The sequence below is a fragment of the Nelumbo lutea genome, chromosome 1 (assembly GCF_056320005.1).
Source record: "Nelumbo lutea isolate HS-2025 chromosome 1, American lotus-T2T, whole genome shotgun sequence".
Classification (NCBI taxonomy): domain Eukaryota; kingdom Viridiplantae; phylum Streptophyta; class Magnoliopsida; order Proteales; family Nelumbonaceae; genus Nelumbo; species Nelumbo lutea.
The window spans coordinates 35,232,404-35,255,017 of record NC_142684.1 but is presented as its reverse complement, the minus strand read 5'-3'; the positions used below and the strand labels follow the sequence as shown (position 1 = coordinate 35,255,017).

Sequence of the window (22,614 nt, the reverse complement as noted above, 5' to 3'; positions counted from 1 at the left end):
TTTGGGGTCTCGATACCTGTTTACAAGTGTTTTTTGGGGACCCATTTTTTAAATAATATATATATTTAAAAATGATATTGAAAACCAAAGAAATAAAAAAAACAGGGGGAGTATCGTTATAAGTACTGAAACACCTCTACCAATACACAGAGGTGTATCAATACTGTGAACCATGGGTTCAATACATTAGTTAGCAATGTTGCATTGATTAAACCCTAAGAAAATATGAAAATAATAAAAGGAAATTAATATATAAACGCATAAAATGAATATTCTAGTTTAATAATGTCTATTTTATAATTATAATGTCAAAAAATTAAAAATATAAAAGTATTTTATAACCCAGTGCACAAAACTGCTAGGCGACTGGGCAAGGCGAGCCTCCAAGGTCGCCTTGTCGCCTTGACAACCGAAAGGTTTTTGAAGCAAAACAACTGCTTAATAGGAAAGGGTGGTTCATCACAGTCACAAAGTGGTTTGGACTGAGCAGAAAACAAATGATACGTATCCCCTTCGAAAACCAGAGCAAAGGTTGGACCATGTTTGTGGAAGAGTTGCAGGATTTCTTGTGGAGAAACAAGGAGCAAGCAAGGAAAACCCAAGCCAGCCACGGTGAGGCAATCCAATCAAAGATAGGTCGGGCAAAGGAGAAAGATGGGAATGGCAAGGATTGGAGTAAAATGTATGTAGTCTATGCAAACAAGAAGGTATCCAAATGGAGCTTGATGGTAGAGAATTGAAACATAAATTGAAGTTTGAAGGTCCCTTCAATTTGCGACCCTTCCGGGCAGACAAGGCTCTGTTAGAAGTGGGTAAGATGGTAGAGGAGATTGTTAGTGTCGAGTATGTAGGGGTATTTCTGTCTTTATACTTATGTTGAGGTTGCTGATCTGTAATATTATATTAGAACTAGTGTCGCACACTTAAGTAAGGGCACATGTGCTTTTTCCATTATGTTAGTAATATAAAACATATCTGGTCGAATGGGAGAGGTAATTTTCTCTCATTCGAACCAAACTATTATTCTCTCCTTTCTCTCTCTTTCTTTCTTCTTTCTTCTGCTCTCTTCTTGGCTGTTATCAGACTAACATAACTCAAGGGTAGGTCGAATCATAATATGGTATCAGAGCACAACTAAACAACTTGAATCTGCCAGATTTCTGTTTTCTGCGCACCCAGTCTAGGGCTTTCTCTTGATTTCTCTGCCATCAATTGGAGATAAGGGAAAGGGCTGGAAAGGAGTGGTCACCCTCTTCCCTTGGAGGTCTCTATGCCTCCAGTTGTGCTGTTCGTGGTCGGTTGCTATGGTTTATAAGAAGCCCTCCCCTAATCGATGAAGAGAAGAGGGCTGATTCGTGTGGTGCAGTGGGTGTCTTGTGTGGTCTGATTTTTTTGTGTGGTTTGATTTTCGGGTGATGAGTTAAGAGATTTCTATGCATATTTTTGTTATGAATCAAATAAGAAGTATGTTTCAGATCGTATGGTGGGATTTCAGACTGTAGTGTGCTAGGGTTTATGCTGTTTTTAGTGTGATTCAAAGGGGGAGTGATCCTCATATAGTGTGGTGAGATTTCAAGTAGTCGTGGGGTAGGGTTTGTGGTGTAAAGAGTGCAATCTTTAGCAATAACAAGTGCTGAAGCTAGTGTGATCAGTGTGTGGTGTGGTTTAGTGTGCAGTGTGCTGAATTCAGTAATAACAGAATTCAACAATGGGAGATAGCAGTGATAGAAAATCTAATGTGATGATACCCATTGACTACCTGAATGTTCAAGTGACCTCCATTAAACTGAATGGAGAGAATCATGTACCTTGGGCTAAATTTGTAGAAGTTTTTTTTGAAGGCAAAGAAGAAGGTGAAACACATAAGGGAGGAAAAACCCTCCACTGATTCTCATGAGTATGATGACTGGGAACAAGAGGATGCACAGATTATCACGTGGTAATGGAATAGTATGGAACCCAAGATTAGTGTAAATTTCATGTTTCTTGACACTGCCAAAGATGTGTGGGACCATGCTAAGAAATTTTATTCCGGTCAAGACAATACAACTAGAGTATATCAGCTGTATCAGGAATACTTTAATCTGCAACAGGGCAATCGAAGTCTTGAGGAGTACTTTGCTAGTATGAGAAACATTCGTAATGAGTTGAATGTTTATCACCCACTCACTTCTGGTGTCAAAATTCAGCAACAACAGGGAGAACAACTTGATGTGACTTGATTTTTGGTGGGGCTGAAATCTGAGCATGAACCAGTGCGGGCTCAGATACTAGGCGGGTTAGCTCTCCCTTAGAAGAGGTGTTTGCTCAACTTCGGAGGATTTTCGTTGGATCTACTGAGAACTCTAAATGTTTATGATAGATCAACCTTTGTAGTATCAAGGGGCCGTGGTGTTAGAGGTGGAGCTTGGGGAGCTTAGTCCAGCCGTAGTGGTAGCAGTGGTTCGGTATATGGCCAAAGTGGTGGTGGTGGACCTACATATAACCGTGGTGGTGGTCGTATTGGAGGTAGAGATTTAGGGGGAGCCTGTGGCAAAGGACGTTGTTCGGGTCCGAGGTGTACTCATTGTGGTATGGATGGACATACCATTAATTATTGCTATGACTTGCATGGTCCACCCTAAACTTGAGCCAATCATGCCATGACTAGTGACACCAATTTTAGACATGAGAGTCGTTCAGTTGATCAGATCTCCTACATCCAAAGATGTTCTCGGGAAGGAGATGGTGAGTGTTTCCCATGGTAAGTATAAGAGGTTTGTCCAATCCACATCTCAGCAGAACACGACTACTCTCTCACACTCAGGTATGGCTTGTTTGGCACCCACACCCAATCCCTGGATTATTGAATCTGGAGCCTCTGATCACATGACTGGAACTTTAGGTGTGTTTTCTTCCCTCTCTCATTGCTCAACATCACAATCTATTACCCTCGCTAATGGTTCCACAACCTCCATTTGTGGTGTTGGCAATGTTAACATGACCCCCTTATCTTTACCCACAGTTTTGTATGTCTCTAAATTTCCGTTTAACCTTATGTTTGTTAGTAAGTTGACCAAGTCACTCGATTGCTCTATTACTGTTTACCCTTCATTGTGTGTTTTTCAGGATCTCAAGACGGGGATGAAGATTGGTGGAGGGCATGAAACTGGTAGATTGTATTATCTTGATGGTGGTGGAAGAATATCAACAGCTCTCCAGTCATCGCTCTCTCCTCTCTAGTGGCACTGTCAGTTTGGTCATCCTTCGCTGAAAGTTTTGAAGGCTTTGGTTCCTTCGTTGAGTCAACTTTCTGTTTTAGATTGAGTCATGTCAGTTGGGGAAACATCATTGTGTTCCCTTTAGTCCTAGGGTTGATAATCGTGTGTCGACTCCTTTTTATTTGGTTCATTCAAATGTTTGGGGTCCTTATAAAGTGGTCATACAATGGATATAGATATTTTGTCATTTTTGTTGATGATTATTCAAGGATGACGTGGCTCTATTTAATGAAAGAAATGAGTGAATTGTTTACCATCTTCCATAATATTTATGCTGAGATTCGTAACCAATTTGGTGTTTACATTAAAATTTTTCGTTCTGATAATGGCCGTGAATACTTCTCTTCATCATTTCAAGAATACTTGGACCAACATGGCATTATACATCTGACTTCATGTACCTACACCCCACAACAAAATGGGGTGCTAAGAGAAAGAATCGTCATCTTTTGGAAATAGCTCGATCCGCCATGCATCACATGAATGTTTCCAAACCCTTTTGGAGTGATGCAGTGCTTACTTCTTGCTTCTTGATTAATCAAATGCCCACATCTATCCTTGATGGTCATTCCCCATTCATTACCTTGTTTCCCACCTTGTCTCTATTTCCTCTTTCTCCTCGGGTTTTTGAGTGTGTCTGATTTGTCCATAATCTAGGCCTCGGGAAGGACAAGTTAGATGCACGATCCATTAAGTGCATCTTCCTTGGCTATTCCCGGAACCAAAAAGGGTATAAGTGCTATCATCCTAGTTCTCGACGTTCCTTTGTGTGTGCTGATGTTACCTTCTTTGAGTCTACTTCGTTTTTCTTGGGGTCTGGTGATGTTTCTTCCTCCACATCACCTCCTCCTCTTCCACTTTCAGTTGCAGATTTTGTTCCTCTTGTTTCAGCTGTGACCAAGTCCTTGCCTTTAGTGTCACCACCTATTGAACCACCTATCCGTCAAGTGTATACACATCGCCCACATGTACTGGTTGCTCCTCTAGCTCCATCAACGTCGACAAATCCGATAGTTGTCTCCACACCAGCCCCAAACCCAGTATCTGATCTTGATCTTCCCATTGCCTTGCAGAAAGATTAATGCACTTGTACCTTTCATCATATTTCTAATTTTGTTTCACTCACTCACCTTTCCGCTTCCCATCGCCTGGTTATCTCTTTGTTATCCTCAGTTGTTGTCTCTAAGGATGTCCAGGAAGCCCTTGCCTCTCTAAGATGGTGCCATGCAATGGAAGAACTCTCAGCTCTAACTCATAATCATACTTGTGACCTCACCACTCTTTCTCCTAGGAAGCAGGTTGTCGGTTGTAAGTGAGTTTATACTGTTAAGTATTTACCTAATGGTAATGTAGAGCGATTGAAAGCTAGATTGGTTGCAAAAGGGTACTCCCAAACCTATGGTAGTGACTGCACAGAGACATTCTCCCCAGTTGCTAAGATAAGTTCGGTTCGTGTTGTGATCTCTCTTGTTGCTATGTATGATTGGCCCCTCTATCAGCTTGATATCAAGAATGCTTTCTTATATGGAGCAACCATTGGGGTTTGTTGCTCAGGGGGAGGATGGTAAGGTATGTAGACTAAAGAAGGCTATTTATGGGCTTAAACAGTCTCCTCGAGCATGGTTTGGTAGGTTCAGTGAGGTGGTAAAGAAGTTTGGTATGAAACAGTGCCAAGTTGATAATTTAGTCTTTAGTCATGACTCTCAAACAGGAAAAATCCTATTGGTGGTGTATGTAGATGATATTGTTATTATTAGGAATGATAAAATGGGCATTGACAGGTTGAAAACTTTTCTACAGGAACATTTTCAAACAAAGGACCTTGGAAAATTGAAATATTTCTTGGGGATAGAAGTAGCAAGGTCTAAGCATGGTATTAATTTGTGTCAGAGGAAATATGTGCTTGATTTGTTGGAGGAAACAAGTTTGTTAGGTGCTAAACCAGCTGAAGCACCTATGGAAACAAATACTAAGCTGGGCAGTGATATGGGTGAAGTGTTTGAAGACCCTGGCAGATACCGACGACTTGTAGGTAAACTGAACTACCAAACCATTACTCGACCAGATATTTCATTTGCGGTTAGTGTGTTAAGTCAGTTTATGCAGAAACCTCTGGTTCCTCATTGGGATGTGGTTCTAAGAATTGTGAGGTATTTAAAAGGTGCTCCTGGTCATGGTTTGATATACAAAAGTGGTGGAAAACTTGAAATAAAAGGATATACTGATGCTGATTGGGCCGGTTCTATGTCTGATAGGAGATCTACTATAGGCTATTGCACTTTTCTTGGGGGTAATCTGGTGACATGGAAAAGTAAGAAGCAGACAGTCGTGGCGAGAAGTAGTGCAGAGGTAGAATATAGAGCTATGGCACATACTACTTATGAATTAGTGTGGCTAAGGAACCTTCTACAGGAGATGGGATACAATGTTAACACTCCAATGAAGCTCTACTGTGACAATCAGGCTACAGTTCATATTTCTTCTAATCCGGTGTTTCATGAAAGAACCAAGCACATAGAGGTTGACTGTCACTTTGTGAGAGAGAAGGTGCTGAATGGAGTGATACACTGCATAAGTTAACACAGGGAACCAGTGAGTAGACTTATTTACTAAAGGGTTGAGTCGGCGAAGAGTGGACTACATATGTAACAAGCTGGGATTATATGATATATACTCACCAGCTTGAGGGGGAGTGTTAGTGTCGAGTATGTAGGGGTATTTCTGTCTTTATACTTATGTTGAGGTTGCTGATCTATACTATTATATTAGAACTAGTGTCCCTCACTTATGTAAGGGCACATGTGTCTTTTCCATTATGTTAGTAATATAAAACATATCTAGCCGAATGGGAGAGGTAATTTTCTCTCATTCAAACCAGACTTTTCTTCTCTCCTTTTCTCCTCCTTTCTCTCTCTCTTTCTTCTTTCTTCTTCTCTCTTCTTGGCTGTTATCAGACTAACAGAACTCAAGGGCAGGACGAATCATAATAGAGATTTATGCTCTTTCTTTTCAGACCACCAAAGGTGTAATGGTAATTAGCAGTGGACTCCAAGCCCATATCGCATAGACCACACAGAAGTCTTTCGTATTAAGGTTTTAGGGCTTCCTTTTGTGAAGATATATCTTGATGTACATTATTAAAGTAGTCCTTGTTGTACAGTATCATAGTTATTATTGTTTTATTTGTTCTTTTTATCTTTCAGCACTGTAAGGGCATTCTTGTGACTGTACATACTTTTTATCTCTTTAATATAAAAAAGGCTCTTTGGGGTGGGGGTTGACTATTCTTGACACCCCTAGATCTGGTTTCTTCTAGATCTGATTCTGTTCACATGGTACCAGAGCGGGTTTCTCTTTAATCTTCCTTGTCTCTGATCCATCTTGCCTTCGTGATCTATTGAAAACCTATAGCTCTGCCGAGTAGTCCTAGATTGTTTTGATCTATCCAGGAACTTCTCTTCTATTTTCTGTGCACCTAGAGAGAGATTTTATTGGATCTCTCTCGTTTGATCTCCGTTTGCAGCAAGAATTGAAAGGAATTGTCGCCTAGCCCTTCTCAACATATGCTGAAATTTTTACAGAGATCTGTGAAGTTTTGAGAGAGATCTGGACTCTTCTTCTTGGCTGCTGTGCCCAGACTTTTCTTTTCTGGACTATGTGTTCAATGTTTCCTTGTTTTGGATCTTGAACAATCATTGGTGAAAGTAAGGGCTTTCTATCTCAGTTTTTTGACTCTCTTGGATTGATTACAACTTATTTCACTTGTCTTTGGATCAAGTTTTACTTCAAATTAGTTTCTTTAAGTTTCAGCCGAACCCTATTTGTGCTATTGTCTTGCTGTAATGGCTTCAGACAGAGGTGACATCGTCCCTGTAAAGATGAATGGACAGAACTATGGGATGTGGAAGTTCCACTTCGAATTTTATGTTGAGGGAAAGGGTTTAGAAGGATATCTGAATGGAACGGTCACCAAACCAGCTGAAACCGAGGCCAAAGCTTTACAACAATGGAAGTTGGACAATGGTAAACTTGTTTCTTGGATTTTGAGTTCTATTGACTATCATATATCCGTACCTATGAGGAGAATGAAAACATCATATGAGATGTACATGTATTTAGAAAAAGTTTATCAACAGTCCAACGTGTCTAAGCAATATCAGATAGAATAAGAAATATTCTCTTGTAGCCAAGGAGATAGGAGGATGCGAAGGGCAATTAGGGATACAGACTTGGACGGCCTCTTACCTTTATTAGCCATCCTTGAGAATATCTTCCTTGATCCTAATAGGGAAGACACCAGAATTTGGATCCCTTCTACTTCGGGAACCTTCTATTGTGCTTCGTTTTTTGAAACCTTAACTCAGTCATCTGTCCCTTTTGGTGTGTCCTTTCTGATTAAGGAATTTTGGAGCAAGCCCATTCCTCCTCGGGTTGGATTTTTTTGTTGGGAAATTTTCCTTGAAGGAATAAATAAAAATGAAATTTTTACAGAGATCTGTGAAGTTTTGAGAGAGATCTGGACTCTTCTTCTTGGCTGCTGTGCCCAGACTTTTCTTTTCTGGACTGTGTTCAATGTTTCCTTGTTTTGGATCTTGAACAATCTTTGGTGAAAGTAAGGGCTTTCTATCTCAGTTTTTTGACTCTCTTGGATTGATTACAACTTATTTCACTTGTCTTTGGATCAAGTTTTACTTCAAATTAGTTTCTTTAAGTTTCAGCCGAACCCTATTTGTGCTATTGTCTTGCTGTAATGGCTTCAGACAGAGGTGACATCGTCCCTGTAAAGATGAATGGACAGAACTATGGGATGTGGAAGTTCCACTTCGAATTTTATGTTGAGGGAAAGGGTTTAGAAGGATATCTGAATGGAACGGTCACCAAACCAGCTGAGACCGAGGCCAAAGCTTTACAACAATGGAAGTTGGACAATGGTAAACTTGTTTCTTGGATTTTGAGTTCTATTGACTATCATATATCCGTACCTATGAGGAGAATGAAAACAGCATATGAGATGTACATGTATTTAGAAAAAGTTTATCAACAGTCCAACGTGTCTAAGCAATATCAGATAGAATAAGAAATATTCTCTTGCAGCCAAGGAGATAGGAGGATGCGAAGGGCAATTAGGGATACAGACTTGGACGACCTCTTACCTTTATTAGCCATCCTTGAGAATATCTTCCTTGATCCTAATAGGGAAGACACCAGAATTTGGATCCCTTCTACTTCAGGAACCTTCTATTGTGCTTCGTTTTTTGAAACCTTAACTCAGTCATCTGTCCCTTTTGGTGTGTCCTTTCTGATTAAGGAATTTTGGAGCAAGCCCATTCCTCCTCGGGTTGGATTTTATTGTTGGGAAATTTTCCTTGAAGGAATAAATAAAAATGATCTACTTCAGAAAAAGAGACCCAATTCTTGTTTTCTTCCTAATAGATGCTCTCTCCATAAAGATGATGGGGAATCCGGTTACCACCTTTTGGTCTCTTGTAAGGTTACTAAAACTGTTTGGGAGTGGGTACTTTCTCGCTTTGGGTGTACTTGGAACCCTCCTGAGAGTGTCCAAGGTTTGTTCTCCCTTTCGTTTTTCAGATGGCCTAAGAAGTGGGGGAAGATGATGTGGAGTATTAGGACAGCCGTGTGTTGGTCACTATGGGAGGAAAGAAACTCTCAAATATTTTCGGAAAAGGAAAGATCCCCGGAAGAACTATTAAACCTAATACTTTTAAGGGCTGCCAATTGGCTAAAAACTATGGAGCTGTTCTCAGACTTTCCTATTGCAGACCTGTTAAGAAACTGGAAAGAGATAGCAACCTCTACTCTGTGTAAGAGGACTCTTAGTCCCTTGTGGTCCCCTCCTCCCTCCGGATTTATAAAAGTGAATTTTGATGGCAGTAGCATAAGGAATCCAGGGCCCTCTGGGATCGGGGGAGTTTTCAGGAATGAGGAAGGGATTGTTCTTGCTCTGTTCTCTGGCCCTATTGGAGGATATTCTATTAGGGCTGAGATCCTTGCAGCTTTGGAAGGGGTTCAAAGAGCAAGGGAACTAAATATCAGTCGGCTGATTTTGGAAGGTGATTCAAAGGCGGTGATTAGCTGGTTGAAGAAAGAGGACAGTGGCTTGTGGAGTTACAATAATGAAAAGAAAAAATTTTTATGGCTATGTAGAGGCATTGAGATACAATACAGCTGGGTGAAAAGGACTGTTAATTCTTTTGCAGATGGGTTGGCCAAGCAAGGGGTGAATAGGGAGGCTATTTTTTGGGCTAATTTTTAATCTTCTTTCATTGTAATTTTCTGATGGGGAGATAAGATTCTTTATCTCCCCCTTTTTTGTACCTAAAGCTTCATAATTCTTAATAAAGTTTGTCATTGATCAAAAAAAAAAAAGTTCTAGGAATAGCAAAATTAAACCCAAATGGATTACTTAGCATATGCCATACCAGTCATATAATATAAGAAGACCCTTGACCTTTTCCAATAATTCTGTATCTTTTATGTGGTACACCAACAGGATGAGATGATTAGGATGTCTTAAATGTAGTGGGCCTAGTGGCAAAATTAGCTTTGCCCTTCTTTGCAGTCTTGAATTGTCTAGCTTCAAGTGAGGATAGAGCTTCTAGCAATGATCTCTTGTATGTGTGGACTTTTTATAATACTCATAGGCTGCCTCTTATGTCTTCCCAACTAGACTATATTTGCCCATAGTATTCTGCTTAGATCCAGAAGTAGCAAGAGACAAATGGTCTCCCTTAATGATCTAACCCATGGCTACCAACCAACTGTCCTCCCCCTAAACCCGAGAATAGCTACGGGAAGGCTTAAGATGTCAGCACTCAAAATATGCTGTCTAGTAAAGTCAAATTCCATATTAAGCGTAACTAAGAAATTCAAATACTTTGTTTTTCTCAGTGACTTTCTGATACTGATCAACACCTATTGGGTCCCTCCATTCCAAAGACTCCAAATGGTCTATCTCCCCCCATAAATCCTGTAAAGAGGAGAGGTACATACTGACAGACTTCTCCCCTTGTCTCATGCTACTGGCTTCCCTCCTTAACTGATAGATCCTTGTGGTGCTCCAATGTTGAGAGTGGGTAGCACTAACTCTATGCTTGATATCTTCATCTATAGATAGGAACATATAATTCCTTGCAATATGGAGCTGCATTGAACAGATCAGCCATAACATGACAGATAAATTTTCCTGCTCCCTTCTTGGGTATGCTGGATCATTTGTTGGGGGTCTAGTTTCCTTCTCGGTATGGTACACCAACTGCCCGTGCCCTCCAATAGAAATTATTGCTGATTATGCCCAATTCACTTCTCTCGAGGGAGCAATCTCAAGAATATTTTAAATGAGGCAATCACAGAAGGTCCTCATTACACAGCAGCTTGGTGGATGAGATGGGCCCACAGCTTGCAGATCTCCCACAAACAATCTCACACAACCCTAAAAAAGCTAAAAAATAGGTTTGGCAGAAAATATGGTTAGAGAACACACCACCATTCACTTCACAGGTCTTCAAATGACATGAGACTACTTCAGGTCTCTCCCAAAATGTCAGATGGACCAAAACTAGCATCCAACTCCGTAAAAAAGGTAGATCTGATAAAACAAACCAGTAAATAAAATCTTCTATTTTTCCAATTTTCCACTCAAAAATCCACACAAATATGAAATCTTCTGCAAACAGCTTGAAACAGGTACTAAAAAAATATAAAATCATTATCTACCCAAAAAAACGGGCTTATCTCTTTCTGACCTACAGGTTGCATGGCTGCTGATGTCAGCTGCCAATGGTGATCGCATCAGAAACTAGCTGGATTCTTGAACACCAATAGCTGTCTGCTGTGGTACCAAGTTGATGAACATTTGTAGCAGAACCACTAATATTAAACAAGAAGTAGAAAAGGAGAAAGAAGAAGAGAGAACTACAGAATGACCTGAGTTCAGAGTTCCTTCTCATTCTCCTAAACTTTCTTATATAATAATAGAGATTGGTTATAAACTTATAATAACAAACTATTATCAATTAGTCTCTCTCAGAAATGGAAACAAATAAATGTCTAAATCTCTTGCTATAACTGCTCCAATTGTGTGTTACAAAAAAGGAAACAGATAATAGATTTAATCTCTCGACATGTTGAATGTGGATGTTTTGGAAACTGAACTTCTGAAAACATCTATAAAAATATTGTAGCAGGTCTCCACATGGTGGATTATGAGAGATGGTACAGGTTTTCTGATTGTTTGGGTGAAATCAGAGAATCTTTTGGGGTTCTAGTTGTTATGTGTGAGTATGCTACTCTGACACTAGGTGCAGAAACATGTTCAAATTTCATAAATACAGTGCCAAGCCCATCATGATTTGATCCCATAGAATTCAAATTTTAATGTAATATGATCTTCACAAGAAATGCATTGGAAGTGATCAACATAATATAGATCTGGCTTTTCCTGAATTTTGGATTGGAGAAATTTTCAAGTCCTTCAAAACTTTATCAGAAAAACCAAATGTTTCGCAATTAATAGTGTAGAATGTCAGATTGCTTACATGGCCAAGTGCTGCTGATACCAATCTTATACTCGGTTGGCATAGGATGGTTGCATGCTCTGACACCTTTCATGATGTACTCTTTTCAGAAAATGGAGAAGAAATTGCATGGTACATATGATAGGAAGAGAGAGGGCAGAAGTGAAAATGTTAAGCGAGAAATCAAATAGGGTTGCCTGAACCATTTCCTTTCTATTAAACATATTTCAAAAGACAATAATACCCTTGGGAGGCACCCATACATTTGTTTGATGTCTCATTTTTACACTAGATATTTTTCACCTTTCTCATCATTTTGATATTTTAAATGAGTTTTTTTTTTATAATAAATACACAATTATACCTTGGGAGAAATGCGATTGTAAGATCTGTTATGAGCTTTTTTTATAGTTATTTCTTTCTTTGACAGGAAATAACTGGTGGAATGGGTGTGGACATCGCTGTGGAAGCACTGGGGAGACCGCAAACATTTTCACAGTGCACACAGAGTGTACGGGATGGGGGAAAAGCTGTGATGATTGGGCTGGCAAAATCTGGTGCTATAGGGAAGGTAGATATAAATCGACTCGTCCGAAGACAGGTCTGTCATATATCTGCAAAAACCTACTAATATTTTATTTATTTGTTTATATGTTTTTGGTTTTCATGCTACTAAGGTTTTCACCAGCTAATTTTATAAAAATTACAATGTTGTCTGAAAATATAATCGGAGTTAAGGAGATGAACTGCAGGTTTAGGACGGTTTCTTGGAGCTACTTAAGATGTGCAACATGACCTATAAAGGCCTATAAAGGTTTCTAGGTCAGATTTAGTAATCTACTGGTTTCTCTGTCAATGGATGAAATTTGTAAAAACCAAGCGTATGCCTAAGAACAAAATATTTCTATGAAACTGTATTCATACTTTGAATAGAGGATTAGGGATATGTATGAGGTTATAAGCAGTTTGGGTACAAAATACAAAAAACATCCTTTATGAGAGAAATCCTAAAATTTTGGAATTAGGGAATTGGAAATTTGGCTTGGAAAAGATAGAATGGATTAAACCAGATAATAATGAAGGATGACTAAATTTGGGTGGTATTTGAGTTGGTCTTGTCATGAAAAGGCAAACTTCTCCCAAATAAAAATGATCAAGATGGCTCACATTGAGGAAAGTGAAAGAGAGAATGAATAAAACTTGGGCTATTTGAAGGTGCCTAAGGAGTAATTTGAAGCCTTGTGGAGAGCTGGAAGAGATGCTAACCAGAAAATCTTATTAAATTTATAATAACAATAGGGAGAAACATGGATTGAGCTGAGATAGGCCCATGCCAGGTTTTTATAGGGGTATAAGAGAATTTTATATGTGCAAGCCCACTATATGCTTAAGCCCAGTTCTATGCAAATGGGAATGGGCATCTAGCTTGCCATAATAAGTCATTGTGGTCAAGTCTATTGTAGAACCAAAACTAAAATCTAAGCTTACCTTGAAACTTACAAAGGATAGGTCCTTGATGTTAAGCCTATTGCAAATTGCAAAACCAAAACTAAAAATCTAAATTTACATTGAAAATTATAAAAATATATTATCAAGTGAAAACTTATTTTCATGTTCAAATCCGGTCCTAAGTTTTTGATGACAAATCTTATAGTGTTCTTTTGTCATTTTATTGGGTAGGAACCAATTTAAGTGTCATTCTCAAGAAGAGCTTGGATTTCGGCATCCATATTTTCTTTCCAGTGCGGAACAGCCATCGCCTACTGTAAGTCCTAGGAATATTTGTGACCAATTCTGAGTGAGAAATTTTCTCCCATTTTTAATGTAAAAACAGTGGAAGAAATGCACTCACACCAAACACCTGCAAAACTGAACCAGAGTGCAAATTTCCTTTGGTTCTTCAGTTGCACTCTTACCAAATGCAGCATTCCACCATTTGTCTGGTAGAGAGGCATTATTTATTTGTTTTCGGGGTTAATAGGAGCATTATTTCCCCCACATTCGAAGTCAGTTATATCGCCAGTCATGCTTCTGATTTTTGTCCCTATAATATCAGCCATTGAAGTTTGAAAAACTGGAATGTAAAAAAAGGTGATAAAAATATGAAAGTGGTTTTGAAAGCACTAGTCTTTAATTTGTGTGTACTAACTTCTGGCACTACCCTTGATTGTATATAAACGAAATTCTGTTGTAGTGTAGTTTTTTACAGCTCCTTTGCATGTTGTATAATGATTATTCTACCTTGTGGTCCATTTAATTAAAATTCTGAAATAAGCTAAATGACATGTTCCTTTCAATGATCTAATGGAGCAGGTAAAGATCATTGGGTCATATGGGGCACGTGCCAGGCAAGATCTTCCCAAGTTGGTTAAACTTGCTGAGACAGGCATCTTCAATCTTACTGCAGCTGTTACAAGAAAATGCAAATTTGAGGAGGCAGGCAAAGCATACCAGGATCTTGACAGTGGAGGCATAGTTGGACGAGCTGTAGTTGAGATTATGTAATATTCTGTCCATCTTTCTTATTAATGGTTGGGGCTTCTCCAGTGAAAGTAGATGGTTGATGTTGTGTCCATCTTTGATCTTTCTTAATAATTGTTGGGACTTTCCTGTGAAAAGTACAGATCCTTAGGAAGTTGATGCAATTCCATGTTCTAAAAGAGTTTCCGACGAATGGGGAGTAATAAAAAAAATCGATGGCACGGTGCAGTAAAATAATGTCAGTACTTACTGATTTGGCCTAGCCATTTAGTGCAATAAATAAATAATTGCAGAGGGTTAGGTTTAGTTTAGGTTCCTATAAGGTTTAGTTTAGGTTCCTATCCAGTTATCCACCCCTTCCAGGATAGCCATTCATTGGTTCGTCTGGCTAAATTTATACGGGTCTTACGGAAGGGTACAGTTCGGGTTGGGTTAGGTCACCGGATTTGGTTTTTCCATGATGTGGAACCGAATATGCTGGTTATCTATTGGCTGGATCTATTGCCATATCCCCAATAGACCAGTAAAATGAAACGAGCACAAAAATCAAACTTGGATTTGGTTTTTGCATTGCAAATTTATTTGCACTAGTACAAATGCATGGAGTGCAAATGTAAAAAATGCAAATTCTTGTTTAATTTTGCTTTGGATTTTATTTTATTCTGCTTCATGTCTTGATTTACTTCATTTCTACTGCAATCAAACAAAATAAGCTAAAATTTGAAACAAAAATATGTCACAATTCATACTCAAATCATTTGCACTGCCATGGTTTTGCATCAGTGCAAATTTATTTGCATTGTAGCCAAACACAACCTAAACAAATAAACAAATGAGAGAGAGAGAGAGAGAGAGAGAGAGAAAGAGAGAGAAGATGAACAAAAATGAGCAGGGTGGTAAGCTTATTTTAATTTAATGCAAAATTACTATATCATTTTCAAATATGACAACATCAAATTTCTTACAGCTGGTGGTAAGCTTATTTTGATTAGGCATGCACCGACTAGCACCTCAATACATCTTCTTACAGGTGTAAGTAACCACCCCTAAGATTGTAATTAAGAGAGTGGAGCAAATCGTATCTCGTTTTTTGTGGTCGGATGGCAAACAAGAAAGCAAACATTCTTGGGCATCATGGCATAGACTAGTTCGCCCCTACAAGGAGGGCGGCCTTGAAATACAAACGATGCAAGATGTTCATCAGGCCCTTCGATTGAAATCGCTTTGGAGACAGCTCGCCCCTACATGAAGAGAATTGGCAGTTCATTGAAGATCTTGTGGAAGGCTCTAAGTGGCTAGTGGGCAAGGGGACAGTCAACTTCTGGCTAGATTAAATGATTAGATATAGGTTCTTTCGGTAGACTAGTAAGTGTGTATGTGGTAATTCTAGATAATGATAATGATAGTATTAATGTATCCAAAAATTTTTATAAATACGTATTTTTATTTTTGTTTTTATATTTATTTTGCTTCTTATTATTAATCTGATGCATATTGCAAAATCCAAATTTGATTATAACACCTCATCAAAATATGTGATAATCGGATCGAGCTATGTGGTTTCAAGTATCATTGATAGGTCTACATGCTTGGTTAAGTTCTTATTTTTATAATATTTTATCTTTTTTGTGTTTTTCTGTCCATTTATAAAAAAATGAAAGATTTAAATAGAGGAAATTGAATGAGGTGAAAAGTAGTAGTTTAATTTACAAGTTAAACCTCTCAATTAAATAGATACTAAATTCAAAAATAAGTATTTTAGTCAAAAAAAAAGTTTCGCAATCTTATTTATATTTTTAGTAGTCTAAATATAGAATTATAGATGTGTTTACTTTTTTCTATATTTTTGTATATTTTTTTGTAAAAATAATTTTCATACATCACACTTACTTTTTGTTTAATATGATAATTAATTAATATTATACATGTGTCTGATTTTTTTGCAACATTTATGTATTTTTATATTTTATTATTTATTTATGGCCAAAAAGTTGAACTATTGATCTTTGCCAAATAGTAAAATAATTTCATTTTTGGTCAGTTATAAAGTATGTATTTCATTTACATTATCAATAAAAATAATTCCTTTTATTACACTTATTTATTTTAATTTGATTAATAAAAGTATCACAAATGTGTCTAATTTTTTCTACATTTTTGTAATTTTTAATATTTATCTCTATTTTTAAAATTTTATTACCTAACTATGACTTCATAGGTTTATCAGTTTGATTGGAATAGTTAAATTACTTAGTCATCACTTGGTTAAAGAATGTTTTTGTTTTTTATCTAGTTTTAAAATATATGAGTTTATATTATTAAAAATATTGACATAAATCTAATTAGTATCATTTGTTGGTGAAAATAACTTAAATATAGAATTTAATAAGAGAAAATGAGAGTTAAAACCTTTAAGTATAAGACTAAATGAAAGGGGATTAAATGAGGTGGAAAGTAATATTGAAATTACATTTTCAACCTTTACAATTAGATATGTAATAAATAAACAAATATGGGCAGTTTATTAGCCACCAAAAGCTGGTATTAAAGTCATAATTAAATGACTTTCATATCCTTTATCAAACAAAGAAATAGAAGGTAAATTTAGTCCGAAAAACTTTCACTCTACATCTGCACTTTTATATATAGTATAAATAATTTTTCTTTTGTTCATTAATTAGAAAAATCCAATTTTTAAATAAAGGGAATTGAATGAGATGAAAAAGTAGTAGTTCAATTTATAATTTAAACCTTACAATTAAATAAGGACTAAATTCAAAATCATTTTAGTCAATGTTTTAAAAATTGGACTAGACCAGACAGTCAAACCTTTTTGGCCCAAAACTGGTCAGGTCACTGGTTCCATTTTGGCCATAAACCGCTATTTTAGAAAAAAAAAAAACTATTGAAATGGTCAAAGAACTACTGATTTGAATAATTTAACTATTAAAATGTTCGACCCATTTAATGGTTCTCGAGGTGCTTTCAAACTAATTTCAAATTTTGTATTTATTTTAAAATAGAAATTAGAAATTAGAAAATAAAAAAAATTGATAAAAGAAACTCAAAATCTTGTTTGATTACTCCCAATTACCAAAATTAGTTAGGGTTTTTAGTTATTCTATTTTTATTTTGATTTTTCTCATTTCTATGATTCTTTTTAAGTTGTAACAAAAAAAAAATTGCAACAACAATGAAAAAAAATGAAAATTGATGCAAGAGATGAGAGATCAAGCACCAATCTTATATTAAAAGTTGAGATACACCAATGAATTAAATGATCTGGGAATTGAGAGAGATTTAAAGAGATGAGATAGATGTAAGAAGAGGGCAAGTGATGTTGTAGCGATGGTCCACTGACTCGAAAACCAAAAGCCAAAATGGTTCTGTTTTTGTGTGAGAAACATTGATTTTAGTCAAAAGAAAGTTCAACGATCTTATTTATATTTTTAATAGTAGTGTAAATATATAATTATAGATGTGTTTAATTTTTTTATATTAGTTTTATATTTCTGTATAAAAATTATTTCGATATATCACACTTATTATAAGTGCGGTGATTAGGCTACGTACGAGGGTCTTCTTGAAGGACGAAGGAAGATTAGAGGTAGGAGGTAGGTTGGAGACTAGGGCAAATGGTAATGATAAGATGACAGGATGGAATGGTGATCCCATTATGAGATGGACCTGAAGGAAGGGTTAGAATCCATCATATGGATGGCCGAACCACGCTAGATGGTTGGGCTAAATTTCAAAAATTTTCTAATCCTTTCGGGAATCAAATTCTTTATGTTTTGATAAACTATATTTTTCAGGATCAGTCTTGCACTTAACTAGACTAGATTTGAAACCAAACAAAGAGTGAGATGTATATGTAATATGAATACCACAAATGCAGATCCCAAGGTGGAAGTTCACAACCAAATTAATCCTAAAACCAGCCACCACTGAAGATGGCGGTGTACTCCTAAAGTCGGTTCAGCAACACAATTTTCAAAAAAACTACAATCCAACTGCTTGGATCGAACTAGGGTCGTGAGTGATGTGTGGCTCATTGTGACACTAGAAAATGCACTAGCCGTTCAAGTAATAAAGTAGTGAGTGAAGTATCGTTCCCACGAGGATTTAGGAAACAATTACCAATACTAAATTGGACACTTCTTATTTGATTAACAAATAAACCGAGTAGTCGGGTGAACTTTTTATTTGAACATTCCCCCTCTTCTGTTCTCACCATTTACCTGGTGAACTTTTTAAGATAGAAATGCATTGAGTAGTCGATGAACTTTTGTAAGTGCTCAGCTCTTATTCTTGTAAATTACCATTTAACATATGTATAAGATACAAGGAAAGGAGAATATGAATTTCACCATAGTCTAGCCTTCACTCCTAATTCATATATAAATTAGCTCCTTAATTGGAAATGTTAATAATCAAATTTCACTAAGTTTCACATCTATAACTAAATCTTAATGAGAGTTCAACTTTAGAGTGCCCCTTTGAACCTCAATTGTCACCACAATTACTTATTTCTAAGGGTGAGTGCATCTTATGCTCCATCTCACCATTTTCTTCTTTTTTTTTCGGTGTGAGTGCATTTTATTCTCCATCTCACACTTTTCTGTCTTTTTTTCTTTGTGTGTGTGAGTGCATCTTATGCTCCATCTCACACTGGTCACTTGCTTGATGTAGGTAATAGGACTCATGTTCTGAGCTGCTAGTTTTACTACTCAGCTCAAAATAGCGGAGTCAATTTAGGCTTTTGTCCTTCTTTGCAATTATTGAAGCTCAAGAATCAGCACTTCATATGTGCACTAGCTCTCTTGACCATTAACCATGAAATCAATGGTTTCCATACACATGAAGATAGTTAGGGCTAGTCATGCTGAAAAGCATATTCAGCTCCCATTTTCTCATGCATATATCAAATTGGGTTATTCACAAGAATAAAAACTTTACAAGTACATTAGTCTCCCTTAAGTCATTGAATTCCTTCTTAAAAATCATCAAATAAATAGTAATGAACTTGAGGGGTTCCAGTCTTTTCTGGTTATGTCATTGCCTGCATATGTGTATTGGGGTGAATGAGGTGCATGATTTCAGCCCCCATACCCTAGCCTCGGGCTCACTCCCCCACACTTAAGATGAACATTGTCCTCAATGTTCCTAGTGTTGGGGGATCACAATAAAACCAACAAGAGAAATACTAAGGAAAGAGAAGGGTGTATAGAGGACTCCCTGAAGATTGTTTCCAAATCTTGTAATGGTTCTTTTGGTGGGAGGCCTCTTCTCCTAAAAATCACTTCAAACTAGAAGGAGAGATCAGAAACTTTATTCTAACTAAGAATCTAATCCAAACAATAAAAAGACTACTATACACAATTCCAAACAATGTAAATAATTTAACCAATTTGTAATACACAACAGAAACTTACAAGGCCAAGAAGTTTGAATTCTACCTAACAAAAAAAAAAATCAAAAACAAGATTAAAAGCCAATATAAATATCTCTTGGAATCTAATATGCAAGTGATAAACAAGTGATTTACAAGATTGAAATTAGCCTAAAAGTCTAAGAGTTCTTGAAATCAGCACACTACCAAAGTTATTTGATATATATATATATATATATATATTTTTTTTTGTGCTCAGATTTGCATTAAAATTTCAGCAATGTAAGTGAATGTATGCAGATCTGATCCACACTAATAAATTTGCAAACTAGAAAGATATATCTCCATTACTGAAACTAAACCAACATTCAAGTGTGAAGTAGATGTTCAATGGAAAAGAGAGCTAGCTAAATCAGCAATGGAGTTTATTACACACTATTCTAAACTTAAATGAACATAAGTAAACAAATCTAAAATCTATTATAAACAGATCTACAATCATTGCTGAATTTATGATCTTTAGGTTGCTCTTCAGGTTCTAACCATAAAAAAAAAAATCAGATCTGAAAACTTAACTTTTGAGAACAATTACTTACAAAAATTCCAAACCTAATATCAATAAGTAGATCAAAAATCTGTTGTATTTAGGTCTGAAATAAGTCTGATACCAAGAGCTTAAGACTTCTCTTTCAAGTCCCAACTTAAATGTCTTGTATGCCTCAATTGATTGCAGAGACCTGAAATCAGATTTGCAAACTTACCTATTGAGAACAACCACTTTTGGATTTGAGTTCAGATCTGAAATTATAGTAGCCACTGATACTAAAATCAGTGGTCATTGTTAATTTTTATAGCAGCTAAAATCAAATACACAACTATTTATTCAATCATATACAACAACTACTTGATGCTAGGATAGTGGATCTGAAAAAAAAAATGTTGCACTCAAGGATACATCAATTAGATCTGGGATCAAATATGGTTTGAATTAGGGCTGATATCATATCTTATCTGAAAAATATATTAAGGGGACCTGAAATAAACTGAAACAAGTCCTAAGTTAGGCTTGGTTTAAGGATTTTAAGCCCTACAATTGAAGACCAAACCTATATAACTCATGCATATCAAACAATTGCTAAAAGTCGAAATCAAGTTTGCAATGTTTGGCATTGTAAACTACTGTAATTCAGATAGAACAAAACTCAGTCCGTAGATATTTCATATCAGAACTCATATCAGACTACCTACATTTCAGGTCTACAACTTTATTAGAAATCAGAGCTAGCCATTAAAAACTTTAAATTTAGAAATGGACATCCAAACCTATGTGGCTCATATTAATTAATTGCAAAAACCTGAAATCAGATATGCAACTTTATACTGTAAACAGCCTTGATTCAGATCTGAATGCCAGTACATCAAAAATATGAAACTCTTTTTGGGCCTTTCAGGCCTCACAAACATTAGTCCTAATCCAATCTAAACATCAATCCACAGCCAATTCAAATCGGGTGCAAGTGATTTAAAAGATAACAAAACATCAAATTCACAAAAATTTCAGATCATGTACTTATACTGCCTCAGATTCTCATGCACTCTAGATCTAATTTTACCATTCATGGCTTAAATTTTCATCAATGAGGCAAGTCTGATGCATCAAATTGTGAATTGGGTGCTGTCACTACCCGAATTCACATCAAAATTGAGTAGGTTCAGGTCTGAGTTCATCTGAACTCAGATCTGAACCTAGCAGAATGCAGACCTGCAACCGGCTGAACTCAGATCTGAACTTCAAATCTGAGTTTCATATTTGAAAACTCACATGCTATTCTTTCATTGTTTTCTTTTTCTTTTCTTTTTCTTTTTAAAAAGGAAGAAAACTAAAACAAAATACAGCAATGTAACCAAAATCATTTTGGATGAGTGTAGGTCTGATTGATGAATGCAATTCAGATCTGAACTCATTTTGAGAATTATATTTTTTTTTTAGAACCAAAAGAAGAGAAATTTGATTTACATAAGCTACATTAAAACTGAAACTAAGGATGGAACAATCAAGTATCAACAAAAGAAACATGGCTCCATCAATGTAGCCCTTGATGGAGTATACACTTATTGGAATGTAGTACACACGGCTGCACACACCCATTTAGATCTGCTAGACTTTCTATTCATGCACAGTTGAAATCAGAGCTATCTAACTGAAAAAATTTCAAAGATCAGACCAGGACCATTCACAATGCCAATTTAGTAATGTTAATTGTAATACAAACATGTTCTCAAACCTGCCCTGATTCAGCCTTGCTGTAGTAGGTAGCAGCCCTGCTAGGTCTGAACTTACAAGAAACACTTAGGAAGCTCTGCTTTTCATTAGATATCTGAGGTATCACAAATTTTTAATTCAATTATACATCTCTTCAGATACATTAGCTTGGTTATAAGTGCATAGAGCAGATAAAATAGTTCATCAAAAATTCAAAGTTCTGGTTCAGTCCTCAACTGCAATTTGGATTTGAATTAGTTCAGATCTAAATTTCTTCAGATGCTGCTACCAAAGTGCTTTTGGGGGAACACCATAAGTCCCCTAGGTGAATTAGGATGGTGATGATACTCAATTCCCCTCAAAATTGCATTAGTTTAGGTCTGAGTTCAGATGAACTTAGATCTGAATTGAGCAGAAGTGAGATCTGAAATAGAAAAAATGTGTAGAGGTGTTGTGTTGCATTAAAACTATTGAGGCAACAAAAATTTTCAAATTAAACAAACTTCTCCTCAACCAAATCAGCTCAGATAAAGCAGAGCACAAGTCATTTAATACAGAAAAGTCTGCCCTACATCCTACTCTGTTCACAGCCCCAGTTCAGATCTGGGTGATTTCAGATCCAAATTTCTTCAACCATGGCTATCCAATTGTTTTTGGGAGATAGCATATTTGTTGTAGGGTGTA

At 36.6% G+C, this 22,614-nt stretch overlaps 1 protein-coding gene across 3 annotated transcripts in view; it reads left to right on the top strand.

Moving 5' to 3' along the window:
- Positions 1-14,509, top strand: part of LOC148874251 (GroES-like zinc-binding alcohol dehydrogenase family protein) — a 44,420-nt gene extending 29,911 nt beyond the window's left edge. For 2 of the 3 annotated variants that reach the window (XM_088960952.1, XM_088960953.1), the window contains exons 7-8: positions 12,225-12,395; positions 14,108-14,509. In XM_088960952.1, coding sequence (XP_088817078.1) covers positions 12,225-12,395; positions 14,108-14,299 — 363 coding nt within the window. In that variant the 3' untranslated portion in view covers positions 14,300-14,509. Of the gene's footprint in view, positions 1-12,224; positions 12,396-13,474; positions 13,560-14,107 lie in introns of all 3 variants that reach the window. The other variant, XR_016104225.1, reaches the window with a different exon arrangement.
- Positions 14,510-22,614: the final 8,105 nt, after the last annotated feature.